This window comes from Panonychus citri, unplaced genomic scaffold, assembly GCF_014898815.1.
Source record: "Panonychus citri isolate SS breed McGregor unplaced genomic scaffold, ASM1489881v1 Contig00028, whole genome shotgun sequence".
Classification (NCBI taxonomy): domain Eukaryota; kingdom Metazoa; phylum Arthropoda; class Arachnida; order Trombidiformes; family Tetranychidae; genus Panonychus; species Panonychus citri.
Genome location: NW_026515433.1, coordinates 908,378 through 928,565, shown reverse-complemented (window position 1 = coordinate 928,565; position 20,188 = coordinate 908,378). Strand labels below are relative to the sequence as shown.

Sequence of the window (20,188 nt, the reverse complement as noted above, 5' to 3'; positions counted from 1 at the left end):
AATCAACCATTCCCATTTTAATCATTTCATCAAAAAATCGTGATCCAATTAACCTAATCAATTGTGAACTTTATTTCTATTTTAATTTGTAAAATCTATTGTTGTTTCTCAATCGTTAAGCTTTTTCACTTCTCTCAGTCGCGTGAATGCCTTCACTTTGTAATCTCTTCAACATCGGATTGTAAATTTCTGGTGCCAAAGGCAAAACGATTCCCTTTTGTTGTATTTCTCCTTCTAGAATCATTTTACTCGCAATCGCCGCTGGATAACCAACAGTCTTCGCCATCGCTGAAGGGCCATTAGGTTCACCATAAACAACCAGATTAATGAATCGATTCTCCAATTCCCCGTTTGGCCATTCGACTCCAATGTTGTGTCTCATTATGATGACATCGCGTTCGCCCGGACTGAAAGACAATTTAGTGGCCAAAAGATGTGTAACCGTGTCCAAAGCTGATCCCCGTTTATCAATTGGTTCGTCTTCAAGGAAACCAAGTTGTTCGATTGAATTAAGTCTACTTTCTGATCCAAGTCTTTCGAGAATTAAATTTTTCAAATTAGTAATTAGAATGTCGTCTTTCTGAGCAAACAACGAGCACATAAATTGTCTCCATGTTATATCTGGACCTCGAATGTGAAGTGAGGGATGTGGACGATTATCCAAAAGTCCGAGTTTTTGTAATCCCAACATTGTATCACAATAACCTTGATATCTAATGATAGAGATGGAAAATGATTAGTTAATCAATGAGTATCTGTCAAGTTTTCTATTCCTCTTACCTTAAACTTCCTCTAAGAATAGTCTCCGCTGAAGAGATACCATAGAGTTTCTTGTAGATTGTCGAGTCTCGATTAGGATAACCTTCTAAATTGAATCCACTTAGGAAATCTAATTTACGAGCGGAGACCATCAATTCCCCACCAGGTTTAACTTCTTGAATTAATCCAGACTCTTCCCAACGAGCACCCGATAAACTATTAAGTAAAACACCACGTGGATTCCAACTGAATTTATATTTCAATGGATTTTCCGCCGATTCGGGAGCTGGAAGTCCACCACAGTAAGAAACGAATGATTTGATTCTTCCTCCATTGGAAGTGACCTGATGGAAACACTCCATTGCCAAGAGATGATCAATTCCAGGATCAAGACCGACCTCATTCATGATGGTGATTCCTGCTTCTTGAGCTGATTTATGAAGCGATTCCATCTCGGGTGTCACATAACTGGCGGTAACCATATTCTTGCCACTGGCAATACATTGTTTAGCGACAAGGGAATGAAGTGAATATGGAAGTAGACTAACCACTAATTCCGATTGATTAATTAATTCAGCTAAAGAGTCAGATCGTTTAACAATGTCCAAAACAACAGAGGAAACATTTTTAGCCTTTGAAGCCAAATCCTCGCCCGGACCATGAAGTTCAGAGGCGATTGTAACATGAATATTTTCATCTCGAGTTAAATACTCAACTAAAGGTCTTGAAACATAACCAGCACCAAGAACGAGGACTGATTTGTTTCCATCTAGTTTCTTTTGGACACCTCGAGACATTCGTAGATCCATAATGTACTCGTAATTAGGAGCAAGTTTACCATTGGAAACAATAACTGCTTGTTTAACGACTGGATTAAAGTTTTCTTGTTCCAATTGTTTATTTGCATCAGAACGAATGAAATCAAAAATGTAAGGATATAAAACATCACCGAAGGCCTCAGTTGATTCCAAAGGTATTTGGGTCGGCATATTGTCAATTGAACAGACCAAAACTCCAGGACCGGAAAAAGATTCACTGTTTTTATTGTAATCGGCATCGTATAAACAAAATGGTGTATCGATGGTGGTACATTCAGTCATGAACTGAATGGATCCTCCGGGATCGGCTGAAATGTCACAAATTGCAATTAAACGGTGTGGTAGAGCTGGACTGCCGCTCGAACAGGGCAACCAGGGCGATCTGACCGGTTGGAGTAAACGCTTTGCGTCCGGAATGGTTAGTAATTTTGGTGAATTTGGTGCATAATAAATTCCGTTGACAATGACTGAAGCATATGGAGCGATTTTCGTTGCAAAATTTGAATAGTATCGATCAGGATACTCATCGTATTCTTTTGCATCAAATGGTCCACCCTCTTTCCGTACCAAATGAGAATCACGAGAAATAACTGAAGCATAGACTTTATTAGTTGTTCCCATTTGCGAGACTTGAGCCAAATCTTTTGGGTCAACATATTCATAGGGAAGCTCTCGGAATATTTCCTGAGCTCCTTGAGATACATTCCCTGACCCAGTGAACACAAAGGTCAACGGGCCAATCGACCGAGGCATCATACCCAAAGCAATTTCATATCCACAGTCACGAACTGCTTGTCTTGCCATTCCAGAGTTTCGATAGTTGTGAGCTGGACCAACGTGCATAAAAGGTGTATGATGACCTAAGGCTAAAAGACGAAGACCTAATCCATGGAAAGTGTTGATCATTCCAGCGATTCCAGCATAACGGCCAAAAGCAACCACACGATTTCCTCTTGTATCAACCATTCGTTCATAGTCAATTAGACGGACATTTCGCTCGATAACAATGTCCAAAAGAGGCATATTATCTTCTTGAGCCTTGTGGGTATGCGAAAAGAAACAATAAGTTTTATTTGGCAGAATATTATCAATCTGTGGCTGTTTGACTCCGATAATCACAGGGGAATCAGAAATATCCTCAAGAACTTGAGCTCCAGCATTCACGTAGGCTTGAAGTGGGTAAGCCCTTCGATTGGAAGGTTGAACAACCACCTTAACACCTTTACGAACCAATTTGCGAACATGAAAAGGCGCTAATGGAGCTCGTCTTTCCCAAATGGAAGCATCTTCCCGACGAATGGCCAACATCATTGAATTATTGCTTTCGTCTAATCCATTCGAGTAACACCTCGAATTAATTAAATTGAGACTATTTGTTAATCGTTTCAATCCATTACAATGGAAACCAAAATTACTCGTGATCATTTTAACAATCGATTGAGGTCCAATTGGACCGGAAAACACTCGTCTATCGGCTTTGATCAACGGAAGTAACATGATTACAATTTATTTAATTACTTTCACAGTTTTCACTAATTAACAGAGAGACAAAATTTTATGATGATTACTGTTGATTTGGACAAATCAATATGAAGATGTGATTGTGATGATGGTGATGATGAAGGACGATGATAACGGATGAAAATATGAAAATAAATCAAGGTTTTATCCTAAGTATATCTAAACAGTTTCTCATCTTAACAATACAATTATAATCATATTTGATTATTGGAATGATAATTACAATGATAACACTGATTTAACTGTGATAAACTCTGTGGGTAAAACAGTTGATTAAATTTTCACTCTAAATGTTAATTAGTTTAATTTTTCATGAGCAATTTATTCAAATTTTCAAAGTAAATAGATAAATTGTTTCTACAATTAAGTTAATTTGGTGATCAAGAATCAGGAAAACAAGTCAATGATAACATAAAAAACACTTATCACTCATCAAGATTTAATTGTGATTACAATCAATCAATTAAAGGGTTAGCTAATTTTACGCGATCAATAACAATTAACGTTTTTATCTAATTGCTAAAGACTCACCAGCAATGAACAATTAAAATGTAAATGTTTAAATTTTTCTTTGGTTAATTAGTAATTTTAATTACTTACTAATTAAACATATAAACAGATAACAAGTTAATTAATCAAGTTATCTTGTTTATCAATAAACAAAATGCTCTTGTAAAAATTGATCATCGATTAATCAACAGCAATCAATTCAACAATCGAAGATAAAATTAATCACAAAATTAGAGATTAAATTAAGAAGTAGAAAAAACTTCCCATAATAGAAACAATCATGGTAACAATTTAGCTAATTTAAATTGCGATCGATGTTGATTATTGTTATGATTCTAATGATGATTAGTTGATTGTTACGACTTCCAAATGAAAGATTTGAAAGATTTTTCATCTTCATCACCTCCTCATCTTCGTCCCACCTTCCGATACTCTGATAATTTGTCTTCTCTCTCTCTCTCCTCTCCCTCTTCCTCTCTCTCATCATCCCGATCATCCTGATCATCCTCATCTTCATCTTCATCTTCATCAAGAGTTAATAGTTTTTACCGTGAAACCAAATTGTTGAAATTAGTTTACTTTTTTGTTTTAATGTTGAGAGATTTAATTTCTCAACAATCAACTAATCATGTGCTCGGTGAAAATTTTCTTACAATTAACGTTAATTGGCTCGTTACTATTAACTGGTCAATCTCGTCCTCCCTGGTCAACTAAATCCAATCAAAAATGTGGCTACGAATTCTGTCCTCACCTCGAACCCGATATGATTAACGTTCATTTGGTTTCTCATACTCACGATGATGTCGGTTGGTAAGTTAATCAATCGTCCGACCGATAGGTCACAATTTACTAATTCTCATTGTTTTCTTTTGTTCCAAAACTTTGATCAGGTTGAAAACTTATGAACAATATTATTGGGGACAAAAAACTGGAATCCAAAGAGCGGGAGTTCAGTACATTTTGAATTCGGTCATTCCCGAACTGGCTAAAGACCCAAAGAAAAGGTTCATCTACGTTGAGACCGCTTTCTTTTGGCGCTGGTGGTACCATCAGGACGAAGAGATGAAAAATCTTGTCAAGCAATTAGTTAATCAAGGTAAATATTTCCTCTCATTTGAATTAACAAATTGTTACCTTAACACTTGCCCGATTATCACATTTACCCATCAGGATATTATCAAATTAGTGATTAATATTATATACCAATCAGACAGAAGCAGAATTACAATTAAATTAAGAGCCTCTTAAGATTAAATTGTCGGTAACAATTTCGAATCTAAATGATTACTTGATTAGTGTTTTCCGATTGATTAATTTAAGTTTTTTTTTCTCTGTCAATATTTACAATTAAGAGCAATTCAGATTCGGTTATTGAAATATCTTAAATTCTTAGTACACCAATAATTAAATTCTAAGTTTTAAACAATTAGTTAACTTTCTGATGAAGTTTCTTAATCACTTTACTGAGAATCATTGACTGATTAAAATTGTCGGACAATAATTATGATCATGAACTTGATTGTCTCTTATTACGATCAGATCATAATTAGTTAATTAAGTCTATCGATCAAGAAATTAATAACTTATGATATTTACTTTAGTTTGAAATGATTTGCAACTTATAAAATTATCCAAAGCACTTGAATCGTCTTATGATTAAATGCAATTAGTTAATTATCATTTTCAGCAATTAATTAGGAAGAGAGAGAGAGAGAGAGAGATGGAGACAAACCCGAGAAATCAATCAAGCAATCAGTTAATTTTAAGTTGATTAACCTTAATTTAAACTTGAAATTGATTTGAAACTCTTTGCAGACTAAATTGTAATCAAAATAGAAACAATCTTGATGCTAATCATAATATAATTGTGATAATTTCTTTGTTATAATTGCTAATTACTTTTGGATGTCAATTCTTTTGTTTAGTAAAGTTAATTGTTGGACAAACCAGGAACTGATTAGCATCTTTGATATTGATTAATTAAACATCTTTTGTTTGCTTTTTTTAGTTGGAAAAATTTTCCCACTCCAATCAATTTGAATAATAACAATTAACTTTTCAACCGCTCAGTTAAGGTTAAGTCAAATGATCAGCTTATTGTTTTGATTGTTTTTCTATCACGAACCGAAGATTAACTAATTGTTATTGCTAATAATTGTTACTATCCAGAGATAATTTTACAATAACAATTAAAAGCTCACCAATCAATGGTATTGTAGATTTGATAAATTGTTATCAATCGAGGAAATCCCTTGGCAAAGTCCGAGTCAACAATTCCCTTCAATCTGATTGTAACAGATTGAATTATCAATTGATTAAATTTCCTGATTTTTTGATAAATTAACAGGGCGATTAGAGTTCATTGGTGGAGGTTGGAGTATGAACGATGAAGCGACTACACATTATAGCGCCATTATTGACCAAATGGCTTATGGACATCGTTGGTTGGCCACAACTTTTGGTAAATGTGGTATTCCAAGAGTGGCCTGGCAGATTGACCCGTTCGGACATTCACGAGAACAAGCGTCATTATTTGCACAAATGAACTTTGATGGACTTTTCTTCGGTCGATTAGATTGGCACGATAAAACTCAACGAGAAATCGACAGGACAATGGAAATGGTTTGGTCGGGATCGGATGATCTCGGTGAACGGGCTAATTTATTCACGGGGGTTCTTCCAAATGGTTACAATCCACCCGATGGTTTTTGTTTCGATGATACTTGTTCGGATGAGCCAATGATCGATGATACAACATCACGAGAGTATAATATTCCAGAAAAAGTGGCCAATTTCACCCGAATAATTAACTCTCAGGCCAAAGAATATGCAACGAATAATTTAATTCTCACAATGGGCTCAGATTTCCAATATCAAAATGCACCAATTTGGTTCAAGAATCTCGATAAGTTGATTGCTGCCATGGAAGCCGAAAAGCGAAACGGATCGAAAATAAATGTTTTCTATTCGACTCCATCTTGTTACCTGTACAGTTTATATCAGGCCAATCGTACTTGGACTTTAAAAAGTGACGATTTCTTCCCCTATGGATCAGATGACAACTCTTTTTGGGCTGGGTTTTACGTTAGTCGACCAGCACTCAAATACTATGAACGCGTTTCCAACAACATTTTCCAGGCCATTAAACAAATTCACGTTGCCGCTAATTTGACGGACGAAGCGGCGTTTGATGCCGTTGCCAATTTCCATCAAGCAATGGGAATCCTTCAGCACCACGATGCCGTCGCTGGAACTGAAAAGCAACTAGTCGCTTACGATTATGCTTACATCTTGGACAGCGCAATCAAACAATCAATGGACCTGATTAACAGAGCATATTCAACACTCATGGTCAGAGATAAATCGAAACAAATTCCCCAACCCACTCACACTCTTTGTCTTGGACTGAATATAAGTCAATGTGAAATAACGGAGACCAATGACAAAGTGATCGTCACTCTTTACAACCCATACGCTCACGAATACGATTATAAAGTTCGCCTCCCTTGGGATCAATCGGGATACACAATTACTGGACCTACTGGCGATTCAGTTCAAGGATCTGTTGTCCCTATCGCTGATTTCATGAAAGATTTCCCCGAGCGAAACAGCAACGCTTCAACGGAGCTATTATTCACCGCGGTTTTACCTGCACTCGGATTTGTGACCTATTATGTTGAAAGAAGTCAATCAAATGTACAAAACTCTCGAGCCATCGCCATGAATAGTAGACAAGATGAGCCACTTGTCGCAGTCGGTAAAAATTTCACTGCAAATTTTGATGCTGGCACTGGACTCATTCAATCAGTTACTCTTTCCAATGGTCAGCTGATCAAACTACGACAAAAGTACCAATGGTATGCAGGTATGAATGGAAATAATTCCAAGGCCACTAATCGTGCTTCTGGAGCTTATATCTTCCGTCCCAACGGTTCAGCGCACGATTACCCAGATACACCCAGTTATAAACTTTACAAGTCGTCAGATGTGTTTGAACTTCACCAGGTCATTTCAGATCACATTTCACAAATAATCAGAATCTATCCTGATGACCCGTTTATTGAATTTGATTACAAAATTGGACCAATTCCTATCGACGATGATGTTGGTAAAGAAATAATTAGTTCATTTGAAACTGATCTTAAATCGAAAGGTGTTTTCTACACCGACTCCAATGGTCGACAAATGGTTAAACGTACTCGAGACTTTAGACCAACTTGGAAATATCAAGTTATCGAACCAGTCGCTGGAAATTATTATCCAGTTAACAGTCGAATTAGTTTACAGGATGAAGAATCAAAGTTCAACTTGTAGTTCTTAGCGATCGATCTCAAGGTGGAACAAGTTTAACCGATGGTCAACTCGAGTTAATGGTCCACCGTCGTTTACTTCACGACGATGCTTTCGGTGTGGACGAAGCTCTGAACGAGCCCGGAGTTGATGGTCAAGGACTAGTAATTCGAGGAAAACATTATGTTCTAATATCGGACATACTCACATCCAACAAACTCCACCGAGACAAGGGTGTCAAACTTTTCATGGCTCCAGTGGTCACTTTCGCTCCGGTTGCATCGTTTGAAGATTATCGAGCCGATTTCTTAACAATTTACTCATTCCTGAAGCAAGAACTTCCTCCAAATGTCCACGTACTCACATTGGAACATATTAATGTGAACAATTGGCTTGTTAGATTAGAACATTTCTACCAAACAACCGATGATCCTGAAGGACTTTCGAAATCAGTTAAGATCGATTTCCGTGACCTATTCGCCGCTAAATCCGTTCACGGTGTCAAAGAAACCATAATGACCGCAACTCTATTTTACTCTGAGGCGAAACGATTAAAATGGCAAACAGTTGATTCACAATTAGCTAATGAGATCGATTATGAAATTGGTAATGAGGTTCACGATTTTGTGGTCACATTAAAACCAATGCAAATACGAACTTTCTTATTAAGATTAGATGATTAACTTAATCAGTTGGACAATCAAATTAACCTTTCCAAATTTTCATCTACTTTTATATTTTCAATTTCTACTAATTATTTTTTTCGTAACAATTAAAACCTAAACATCATAAAGAAAACAAGTTAAAAAATTGTTGATTAAAATGTTATCATGATCATTTATGCCTGGAATTAAAATTAAATTAGATTGTTCAATTTCTCTAATTGTTAATCAATTATTAAGTTTTATTGATTGCGTGTTGATTAGATCATCATCAATTTCCTAAACAAATTAACCCTAACCAATTGTTATTGTTAATTTGGCTCACAATTGACATCCGTTTTACAATTAACTGATAACCATTTAATTGTTAAACTCATTGATTCAATCAAATACAAACATTGTAACACAATTAAATATTTTAATTAGTACAACAATTGGCAACAAGTGTGAAAATTACTACATATTAATCATTTAGAGGTTAAAAATGATATTAGTTGTTAACTGATTGTCGATCAACAATCAATGTAATATTTTTGATTAGTTGATTTTAAATTTGATGCCTAATTGTAACATTTAATGGCATTTAGTTCCTGATTATCATCAATTTGATTATAATCTTGATGATTCAAGTGGATACATGAAAGTCAATGTTCAATCATCATCATCATTGGGAAGATAATTAAGAAATATGAAGAGAAAGTGTAAGGAAGGAGGATGAATATTCATCATCTCTCTCACTCCTCCTCTCATCATCATCATAATCATCATCTTCTTCATCCTCATCCTCATCTTCATCTTCATCCGGATCAGAATCAGTTCGAGTTTAAATTTTAATGTTCATTTTCACTTCTTCCAATCAGATCGTCAGTGGATTTTGATAATTGTGCCATCAACGGGTTAATCATGGGTGTTGATTCAAACGCTTTTAATTCACTAATTAACGATAAATCGGAAAATAGTGAAAGTAAACAATCAACATTAGAACAAGTTCTAACCGAATATGTTGGCTCCTTTGGGTCATTCCAAAAGCTACTGACCCTTTACATTTGCCTGTTCGTTGGTCCGATCACTTCAATGAACATGATCTCTCAATTTTTAATTCTGTTAATTCCTCCTCATCAATGCGATCTATCAACAATTAACTCAAACCTTTCAATCGTTGATAATAGTCTGTTGAATGATTTACCACCAATATCAACCGATGATCCACCGATACAATTAATCAATCAATTAGATGGATCTTGTCTAATTAAACGTTACATTGATTCATCACCTAATTTAACTAATTCAGTTCCATGTCCACAAGGTTGGCAATATGATCACCAATTAATTTATCCAACTCTGGTTTCTGAAGTAAGTAAAACAATTAATCAATTTGATAGACAATCAACTTAATTTATATAATCATATTTAAGTTTAATTCAACTCAAATAACCTTGATCAAGGTAATTAAACCATTAGAATCATTTAATTGCCCAAAATTAATCTGACAACATTTTCCAAACAAAATTAATTAATTGTTTCACTATTGATTTTATTGGTCTAGAGATTCAACCAATAATTTATATGTTAATTATTGTCAAGTTAATTGCTTGATTGTCGGATGAGTTGAACAATTTATTTCATAATAATAATCGTGATTATAATTAACCATCATAATGATATCGATATTTACAGAGGCAAATTAAGTTAAATTGCTGATGATTCAATTATTAATGTATTACAATTAGTAAATTTGAATTATTGTAAATATTGCAAACAAGATCAATGTTCAATGATTTACTGTTATGATGTAATTAAGTTAATCTAATTAAAATGTTCTAGTTTGATTACAAAGACAATTAACCCTCTTAAGTAGATGAACATAAGTTTTCAAGAAGAAAATGTTAATTGTTACAATTAAGATTATCTCATAGACATAAATAAACAACAATTAAATAATCACAGTCAAGTTTTATCAATTTCCTGAATAAGATGTTGTTACAATTAACAATCAGTTAGTAGCTGATTAAAATTAAGGTTAATCATAAGAATCCTAATCAAACAGAGACAAAACTAAATCAGTGTAAACAATTAACTGATTGATTGAGTGATTGATAATTTAGTGAAAGTTAAATAATCAACCAAAGACAAGATTCAATCAAGTCCATCATAATCAAGGACAATTAGTAAATTGTGTTCCTCCCTTGTCTAAATTCAAGGTTTAATTGTTCAAATTTTTCTCCTTTAATTACAAAGATGATCTCTGACAATTTATTAATCATCTTATTAATTTGATTCATTGTTTTTCAGTTGATTGAAAAAAAATTAAGCCTAAGATTCAAATGTTATTGAAAAAGGATTAACAATCAACCTTCAAATTGTTGTTAATTGTAAAGTTTTTTTGGCTGCAATTAATTTTCACGCTTTACTTGGACTAATTTAAATTAACTTGTTGATTTATTTTTAGATTGTAAAAGACACACTATGTTAATTAAACTAATTAGTTAATCATCTTCAAGTGTCTACAAGGTTTTGTCAATGGATTCAATTTGTTTCAGTTAATCAGTATTCATTTCAATTAATCTCATCTTAATTGTTAATACTAAAAATTGTTTTTCTTTCTAATCAAACTGAACAAAATTAACAAATTTTAATTTCTCTAATACAACAATTAACATCAAGCCTTGAATTATGATTAATAATTAAATTACACGAGCAACAATCATACTGAGAAATTGTTTCTTCCAACACCAAGTTAACTTTCAATGGCTTAATCAAGCAATTTATTTACGATATTAATTATTAAGTTAATTGCGATGATCAAGATGCTTGGAAAATTAATAGAATTAATTATTTTCATCTCAATTAATTACAGAGGGATTGGGTTTGTGAGGACAAATGGAAGGCCCTTTTGCCCCATTCCGTTTATTGGGCTGGAGCTACGATCGGGTGTTTTGTTTTTGGAGCTTTTTCTGATAAGTAAGTAGCAATTAACTAATTGTTTGGGTTAAAAATTTAATCGCAATTGATTATTGAGTTGATTCGGTGCATTATGTCTGAGAATTTGATTGTAATTAGTTTAATCTTAAAGAATTACAATTATAAGGTTTTAACTTTCTCTGCGTTTTATTGGTGACCCAATGAAATTTGATTCGGATTGTTAATGATAATTGAACAATTAATTGATTGTAATTAAATAGATTTGGTCGGGTTCCAACTACTATGGTAATCTTCATGCTCGCTGGATTATCTGGTCTTGCTGGTTTGTTATTCTCGGATGATTTTGCTTTATTTGTTGTAACTCGAGGATTAATGGGATTTGCATTCACCGGATCAGTTACATTGGTTTTGGGTAAATTGTTTTCTCTTTTTATTGTCTTCATTTTCACAATTAACTGATTGTTGTTTCTTTTGAAGTAATTGAGTTTGTCGGCCTTCGTAATCGTCTCCTTGTGTCTACTGCATTCGTCGCTTCCCATTCAATCACAAATGGCCTTTGGTCTGCGTTTGCCTATTACATCAGTAATTGGAAATTACTTTTAATCCTCAGCTCATTGGCTCAGTTTTTGATACCTTTAGTTTCATTGTGAGTTAATCACAGTTAATTAGCTGTGAGAGATTGTTAATTAATGTGGTTGATTGTTTATTCTCTGTAGATTAACTCCAGAATCAGTGCGATGGTTATACTCGAAGGGTGAATTTGAGAAGGGAGCGAAAGTACTTCAGACTGTTGCTCGATTTAATGGGAAAGATATTCCAGAAAAAGTTCTACAGTCAATTGTAGTTCGAAAGCCGGTCCCATTTGCTTTGAGAGAATTTCTTAATTATCCTAGACTTTGTCGAAACTTTATTTTCGCCGGAATTTTGAGTATTCTCAACGGGATAACCTTCATTGGAACCAATTTGTACGCTGCCGTTTTATTGAAGAATCCATTCCTTGTCTTGTCTTTGAACGCTTTCATTGATGCGATCGCTGGCCTGGTCTCGAAAAATTTAGCCGATCGATATGGACGAAGACGAATCATGTTGATTAACATTTGCCTTTCATTTGTTATCTACGAATTAGCAAATTTCCTTGATAAAAGTGAGTCCACATAAGTCGAATCTCAAACTCGAGTGTTTAGAACTTGCTTTGCTCGAACTAATATCATTTCTACTCTACTTGCTTAGATTCCATTGAGTTCATGATAATATTTTACCTCGGACGTTTCACCGCTGCCAATACGTTCAATATCCTTTACTTGTACGTCGCTGAAATTGTTCCGACTTTTTTCCGATCTCGAGCTGTATCAACGCGCTTATGTTTAAACAACTTCGGCGCTTTTATCGCTCCATTCATAATTAGTCTACATTCATATAAGTCATTCCTTCCGTTGACGATTATTGGCCTTACATCAGCTCTTTCGGGCATTCTCGTTGTATTTCTACCTGAGACTCTCAACGTTCCACTTCCGGAAACTTGTCAAGAAGCCGAGCAACTTGGACGAAAAGAAGGAAATAACAATTAATCTAAGAATAAATCTAAATCGTTAACTATACACTCCTTTCTATTAATACCAATCAGAACTTTTCCATTTTAGAAATTAAATAAATTCTTTTATACTTGATTCTGATCTAAATCTTTGTTCTAAGTTTAAGAGTTATAAATGTATGTGAGTTCAGGAATAAAGACTAACCCATTGAAATTCATGAATTAGTAACGAAATTTATGCTCACCTAGTTTGGTAACTGAAAGTTGAACAGAATTCAATCACAAAACTCAAAGTATTTGCATCAATATGACTTAATCATTTGGTGTTTAGTTTAGTGTTGACAATCAAAGGGACAATTGTAGATTTTGATGAATGAAAATTATTTACGATGTTTATTGTTAGTTATTAAAATATCAAAAACTTTTGATTTCATTTACGATTATTTTAGTCAATATAAAGTGACAATTAATTGTCGATTTATTTTTTTACAACTTTGATTTTTAGTCAAATTTTTTCCAATTTTTTGTTCCTTTTTTTTGGCGATGATGAGTTTTCATTGATTGGGTGAGTTAATTGTTGAGAATGTGAAATATTATTTCATCTTTACCATTAAACTAGTTGAGAAATTATCATGATTATAATTGTTGATTGTTGATTCGTGTCTTCCATTTGTATTGATCATCTTGTCTCGCTTCGGGAGTTAATTGATTTCTCATTCCAACAATTACATTCGATGTTGCCTCAGTTGCTTTGATTATCGGATGCAAAATGTTTGAAGGTAAAGTGCCGATGAAAACGCCAACGGTTTCGGTCACCCCATCGGATTGAGCACCAACATTTGCGACATTACGATAAGTCTCATTGAGTCCTTCCCTCATCACGGTGTAAGCGGAAGCGACCCCTTCCCGAAGATCTCGAGGTTGAGATGTTGGCACTGATCCTCGAATGTTGTGTTGTGGAGATCGATTGTGAGTCAGTACAACATCGTGAGCGAATTGAGCAGTTCCTTGGATCACATGAACAAGTCTAAGAGAAAAACAGATTACATCAAATTAGATTAATTTGTTCATTTTCTTCAATCAATCAAATCGATTCCATTACCTGTTGGCAAGATCGAGCATCGCAGTTGCTGTTGATGATGAGAACGAAGTTGCACCTCGTTGAATACCACGGAAAATGCGTCTATCACGTCGATATTGATCAACGGAATCCAAAACAGATCAATTACTCCTTGGACTTGATTATTGATACAAAGAAAAGAAAAAAGCAAAGATTAATTTTCACTCAATTGATTCCATGTGATCGATTCTTACATAATTGTCTAACGCTGTTCAATGGTCCAATTGATCCAATTATTCGTGGAATTTGATTCCTTTTAATGTCCTCGAACCATTCGGTCAAAGCGAATTGAACAACTCGATCAACACCAAGGATTCCACGTTTTTGGTGAAGTTTTTTCAGGTGAAGTTCAGAATGATTCAAATGTCCAAGACCCATGAGAAGACCTTGAATTGTTCCCTGGATTAGGATGAATAAAACAGATTAGATTACATTCAATTTTACTAATTTCTAATTTCTAACTACTGATAACTAATCACTTACTTGATCAAAGTCAATTCTTTTCCCATGATAATCGAGACGAATTAAAACAGTTGATGTGAATTCGAAGGACTTTACAAATAGAGATGAAGGTTTCGAGTCAAGTGGATCTTCAGAGTTTAGTCCGTTCATTTCATTGTCGTTCGTTTGAACATTAGTGTCGACATTAAAGTCTCTTTCGCTTATTGGAAAAACAGGCGACGGAGTATTGGAACCAGAAGACGTCGGAGTGATCGGGACAGTTTGAGAATCCAACAGACTTTTGAGAGATGAGAAGTACTCAAATAGGAACATTATTGTATCTTGGTCAATGTTCACTCGAAGTGGTTTCAATGTGACTCTCAGATCACATTCTTCGTGAGAATCTACTGGATTACGGAATGTTTTAGCTCTAATGGAGATCATGCTCGACTCATTTCGACGAGGAATATCTTCCGAAATGTACTCATAGAGCATCTTGTTTATATTGGACACCGACAAACAGTCACGGATCTCGACCTTCTTCACATTCAATGACCATCTCCATGAAACATTACATGAATCGTTGAATTTGTCGAAAAGAAGTCGAACTTTGGTCAATTGCAACTGGACACAAACATCGTCTTTCCTCAATCGACCGCCGTTTGTTTTTCTACAATGAGAAAAACCCACCACAGGTCGAGATGAAGTCGCTTCCATCAAATCCGATCCCTTTTCTAAATTTATACTCTCCCAAACTTGGATTGGATCTTCGTTCTCAGGATCATTGACGAATCTCACTTTGTTCTCACTTCGATTTCGAGCATCATAATCGACATTTACTCTCTTTTTCTTCTTTTCCTTTTCCTTTTCCTTCTCTTTCTCGTCCACCTGATTTTCATCTTCTCCTCCGTCGTTTCCTCCTTGGTCATCTTCAAAGTCTCGACCACCAAACACACTGATACACAAGGTCATTTCCTCGAGGAAATATCGAGCGACCAAAGATTTCAAAAGTTCTGAGGGTTCTTTTTGTTTGCCTGGGGTGAAAAATCCTTCCATGATTGTGATCGGTTCATGATTCAAGATTCTAACGATCGGATCATCGGTCGCTTTGATTCCAGCGCCGATATCGTCGTCACCTAATAACCAGAAACCAGAATCTGTCATTTCTCCTTTTTTCAGTCCAGTTGCCGAACTTGTACTTGGTCCAGGATTTTCGATCGTTGCCATGATTCGTTCTTTTTGTTTGCTCCAACCTTTTTCGACTTTTTCTCTGTCGATTTCTTTTTCTTTTTCTTTGTCCTTTTCCTTTTCCTTTTCTTCTTTTGTTCGTCCTTTTCTTCTTATTTCCTTCTTTCTTTTATTTCTCTCTCCTTTTCTGTCTTTTCTCCTTCTTTCCTGGACAATTCAGAGACAATCTTTAGCTTCTTTCGAAATGACTTTTCATCAATTCGCAATTCGATCCTTTTCTCATTCCAATGGCTTTCGAGTAACTTGGAGGATCATCTTCACCTTTCGTCTCATTTGTTTGATTAATTAAATTGTTGATCAATTGACAAAGTGCTGCCAATGAATCGGAACAACTTCTCACATTTATCATGTTGTTCATCGCTTTGAACACAATCCTATTCGCCTCACACAATTTAAGGCTCATGTCGATCAATCCAGAGTCGATTATGCAAACGTAATTACTTAGGCACTGAGATGATAAACTATTTTCTTAAAGTAAAAGCAGCTTCAATGATGAATCTCAGCAAAGTGTCACTTGTATCTTCAACCACCATCGCCGTCACTGTGATCCCGTCGAAAGTGATTAAAACTGGTCGAGGTGGAGCAGGGACATTGTCACTTCCATAGGCGATCGCTCCGTTCACTATACTTGTGTGAAGTTCAGTCTGAATCTTGGGTGGAGTGTAACCGAGAACCTCCTCATTGGTGACATTCACCAAGTTCCAGAAATCGACGAAAATCTCTGGCCAAGTTTTGAACAAAATCGCTTCCGACAATTTGATGGCAACGGTTATTGACTTGGACACTGGCACATTTTTCTTGTCGATCTCGAATGTCAAGTCCAGTGAACTCGCTTTCTGACAAAGGTGATTGCTGTCAATCACTTTCTCCCCATTGTAGGACCAACAAACACCCAGTCCATGGATCGAGATCACATTGCAAGTGTCATCTTCTAGACCAAAGGTCAACCCGATGAAAACATTACAACTGTTTATCAAATGGTCACCAATGGTCACTCTAAGAGTATCACAGCGAAGTAAACAAGTGACTAAATTGTGAAGGTGTTGATTGGACGAAGAGCCACCGATCGAGTGGAATGAAGACTCGGATTCGATTGAGTCGCTCATTCCAGTTCCACAAGGAAAGTATTTGGTGCTTGGTGGACATTCTCGTCCTCCAGATCGGATCGAGATGTCGCTGTTTGGAGTCCAAAGAGCGAGATCATTTCCCAGTGCATTATAAAGCAGATCGATTTGCTCTTTACTCTCAAAGTACATGGTCACATTGTCGGCGGACAATTCCACCTGCAGTTGGGTGAACGATTTACATGTTTCGAAATAACCTCGTGAATTGTTCAGATTATTGGGAACAAAGGTCTTGGCATCTGCTTTTTTCTCACTTCGAACAATCTTTGTCTTCACTTGAAACGGAGTTTCGGGTGTCGCTTGTGCTTTTGTACATATAAAAATAGACTCGGTCATGTTGGCCGCTTCGAGAAGATCTTGGACATTTCGCGACTCGACAAATCTCGAGGTATCGGCACCTTTTTTGATACTAAAACGAATCGCTTCCGACCCTTCGCTACTCATTCGGCCGATCTCTTTACTTCCCGATAATTTATCACCAATGGAAACAACCAACCTACTAAGTGTCACATCGGTACTTGTTTCATTTATCATCACTTCCAAATCATTTCCATCCAGTTCAATCCAAAATGGACGCAACTCTGATTCTCTTGGTCTTTCGTCTCGTAAATCGGCAACAGGAATCAACAATTTACTTCGAATCTCTGGACACACAATTCCAATCGACAATCGATCCGATGATCCTGATCCATCGGAAATCCAAGGCAAATATCTCTCGATCCTTTCCAAAAGCGTTGGATCAACAATCAAATTGGTTAAATGTTTCGTCCCAATTTCAATCTTTTCATTTGTTATTATACAAGAGAAACTAAGATCTTGATCATTTGAAGATTTGATGGGCAGTCCAAATTGTTGATGGACATTTTCTGGTCCACTACTGACCAGTGTCCGGGGCTCTGTCCAAATTAGTGGACACAAACCTCTTTGGTTCCGTTCACCGATCCAAATGTCACCAGAATTTATCTTCCAACCAGAAGAATCAAGATTAATATGAATTGGAACAGTGATTAACCTTAAATGGTAACAAGTAATCATTTCATCGAGGGAACAGTTAATTTCATGCAAACTCATCACTTTCGGATTAATTTCTTTACATTCGCCCAAGTAGTTTGATCCAACCAAACAAACGGCGATTCCTGGTAATTTGATTGCACAATTAAAACTCTTTGTGTCTTTTGTCTCACAGTTTCGACGACTATTCGAATAGTCTATTGGCATGAAGGCTGTGGTCTGACACGACTCGAAAGTTTCCCCACCACTTGTCCAGGCACTACAAGATTCGCCTGCGAATCCACCCAACAGGTTGTTCCGAGACGAACCCAAATGGAATCGAGCAGAATCCATTCGTAATTGTTGTTCTATTCGAGCATAGTCCAGGGCGGTCATCGCCTTCTCTCCTTGTCTATGGAAACTTTCATATTCTTGACCAGATTCTTTGGGACTCGCGATGTTGATAAGCTCATTTATTTGATTCTTTTTTAAAATTCCCGTTAAAATGGAAGCCAAATGCACTTGGATGGCGCACGCAGAGTCTTTTACATTCACTTCCATCACATGAGTATCTTTAAGTGTACATATCGTGTCTCCATCCAATAAGATTTCGATATCGGTAATGTCCAGTTTCTTTCGAATCCTTTTCGGAGCCATGTTGACATTTTCTTTCTCTTTCTCCTCGTCTTCCTCCTCTTCTTTAACATTCTCTCGACACCTTAAATGAGCCACTCGAATCTCCAAATCACAATAGTCGTCACTTCCTTTGTTCATCTTAATGGTCGATGCATTTCGTGGTTGTTTCCTTTTACTTCGCAGGATAAAACGAGTATCAATGGCAATCAGTTCCACTCGACGGAGAACTGAGTCTATCAACTGAGCGAATATTTCCAGTCCCTCGAATTTATCTTCTTCTTGATTAGTTTGCACAATTTCCTCAGCCAATTGCATCGAACTGCTCATGATGGACCGAGTTAAATAATCGGACTCCATTTGGTTCCTTCCGTCAAGTTCATGGTCAAGTTGACAGATCACTGTTGCTCCTTTGATTTGAAGTGAACACGATTCAGTCAACAGAGATGACCAAGGAACATAAACTGATATCTCTTCAATGAAACAACCGTCGACAAATTTAACAGGTAAAAATGATAATTCTTCATTCAATGAGTCAACATCTAAATCGATCTCATTGATACATCCTTTTCCATCAATCAAATCAATAGATAGTTGATCGAGAGTTAATTTCTCTCTTAAAAAGTGTCCCAAGTATCTATCAAAAAGATACCAGATTGTCCGTTTTTTCATTTTCTCAGGGAAAATGTTTAAAAAAGCCCGAAGAGTGGCTTCCATTTTGATGGTTGATTGTTGGCAATTAATTAATCACCAATCACTTTGTCCTTCGTTTATCACAAATTAACTTAAAACACAAAACACAAAACAAATGATGAAATTAACTTATAGTTTATAGTCTTTTGGTTGCAATCTAGATCAGTCCATTGGAATCACTGGAAATCCATTAGATTGGAAAACTAAATTGGAGAAAATAAAAAAAAAACAAAAAACAAAAAACAACAAAATTACTAAAAAATGGCTTAGGCTTAATGAATATTTTCTTCATCTCCACCAAAAGAATCAATTGTTTTCTATTCATTTCTACATTTAACTTACCTAATTACATAGGTCATACTCTGGATATTAATAGAATTTAAAAATCAATGCAAATAACAAATAATTAAAAAAAGAAATTAATTTACACTCATTTGATAAGAAAAACCTTGATAATTGATCAAAAAATGAACAACAAACTGATGATCAGATGTTGTTATTGTTTACATTTTTATCTCAAGTTGTCAAGTGATTACCTTTCAACAGAAACTCATCGTTGATTGTAACTAACCAATTCCATCCTTAGAGTTGATAAATTCACAGTTGATCAAACAATTCGTTTTATTAACAACACAGACAATTAATTAATTTGACCTTTTAATTGGAAAAACAATTGACCAAAGATTAAAACACAAAGAGATTCAAATGAAAACATAAACAAAGATTTTTTTTCTTTGTTTACGTTTTTCGTCGCCACCTGTTGGTCTTTCCTACAACTAATTCGATTTTTTTTCAATTCAATTCATGTTGATAGTGTTATAGTTTTCGTTGAAAACTTTTCAAGAACGTGTACTAACAGAAAGTATTTGTGATCGCAGAGATTTGCGTAAATTGCCTCCCCTATAATTTCGATGTTTAATCATCAA

At 35.5% G+C, this 20,188-nt stretch overlaps 4 protein-coding genes across 4 annotated transcripts; 2 read left to right on the top strand and 2 right to left on the bottom strand.

Annotated features, from left to right (window-relative positions):
• Window positions 1-48: 48 nt before the first annotated feature.
• On the bottom strand, window positions 49-3,641 carry LOC128396909 (alpha-aminoadipic semialdehyde synthase, mitochondrial-like). Its single transcript, XM_053357559.1, has 2 exons — window positions 781-3,641; window positions 49-713 (listed from the first exon to the last, which is right to left on the bottom strand). Exons 1-2 carry the CDS (start codon window positions 3,072-3,074, stop codon window positions 116-118), a joined length of 2,892 nt encoding a protein of 963 aa, XP_053213534.1. The 5' UTR covers window positions 3,075-3,641; the 3' UTR covers window positions 49-115.
• Window positions 3,642-4,121: 480 nt separating this feature from the next.
• LOC128396907 (lysosomal alpha-mannosidase-like) lies at window positions 4,122-8,772 on the top strand. The gene is given in 4 exon segments (XM_053357557.1): window positions 4,122-4,418; window positions 4,499-4,704; window positions 5,956-7,902; window positions 7,905-8,772. Coding segments are annotated over 4 exon segments (3,012 nt in total). The 5' UTR covers window positions 4,122-4,236; the 3' UTR covers window positions 8,582-8,772.
• Window positions 8,773-9,170: 398 nt separating this feature from the next.
• Window positions 9,171-13,149, top strand: LOC128396915 (solute carrier family 22 member 12-like). Its single transcript, XM_053357566.1, has 6 exons — window positions 9,171-9,913; window positions 11,418-11,521; window positions 11,743-11,894; window positions 11,960-12,128; window positions 12,199-12,626; window positions 12,713-13,149. Exons 1-6 carry the CDS (start codon window positions 9,464-9,466, stop codon window positions 13,048-13,050), a joined length of 1,641 nt encoding a protein of 546 aa, XP_053213541.1. The 5' UTR covers window positions 9,171-9,463; the 3' UTR covers window positions 13,051-13,149.
• Window positions 13,150-13,377: 228 nt separating this feature from the next.
• Window positions 13,378-19,976, bottom strand: LOC128396904 (autophagy-related protein 2 homolog A-like). The gene is given in 8 exon segments (XM_053357553.1): window positions 13,378-14,040; window positions 14,116-14,218; window positions 14,221-14,250; window positions 14,328-14,532; window positions 14,617-16,012; window positions 16,014-16,289; window positions 16,291-19,465; window positions 19,834-19,976. Coding segments are annotated over 7 exon segments (5,397 nt in total). The 5' UTR covers window positions 19,287-19,465; window positions 19,834-19,976; the 3' UTR covers window positions 13,378-13,649.
• Window positions 19,977-20,188: the final 212 nt, after the last annotated feature.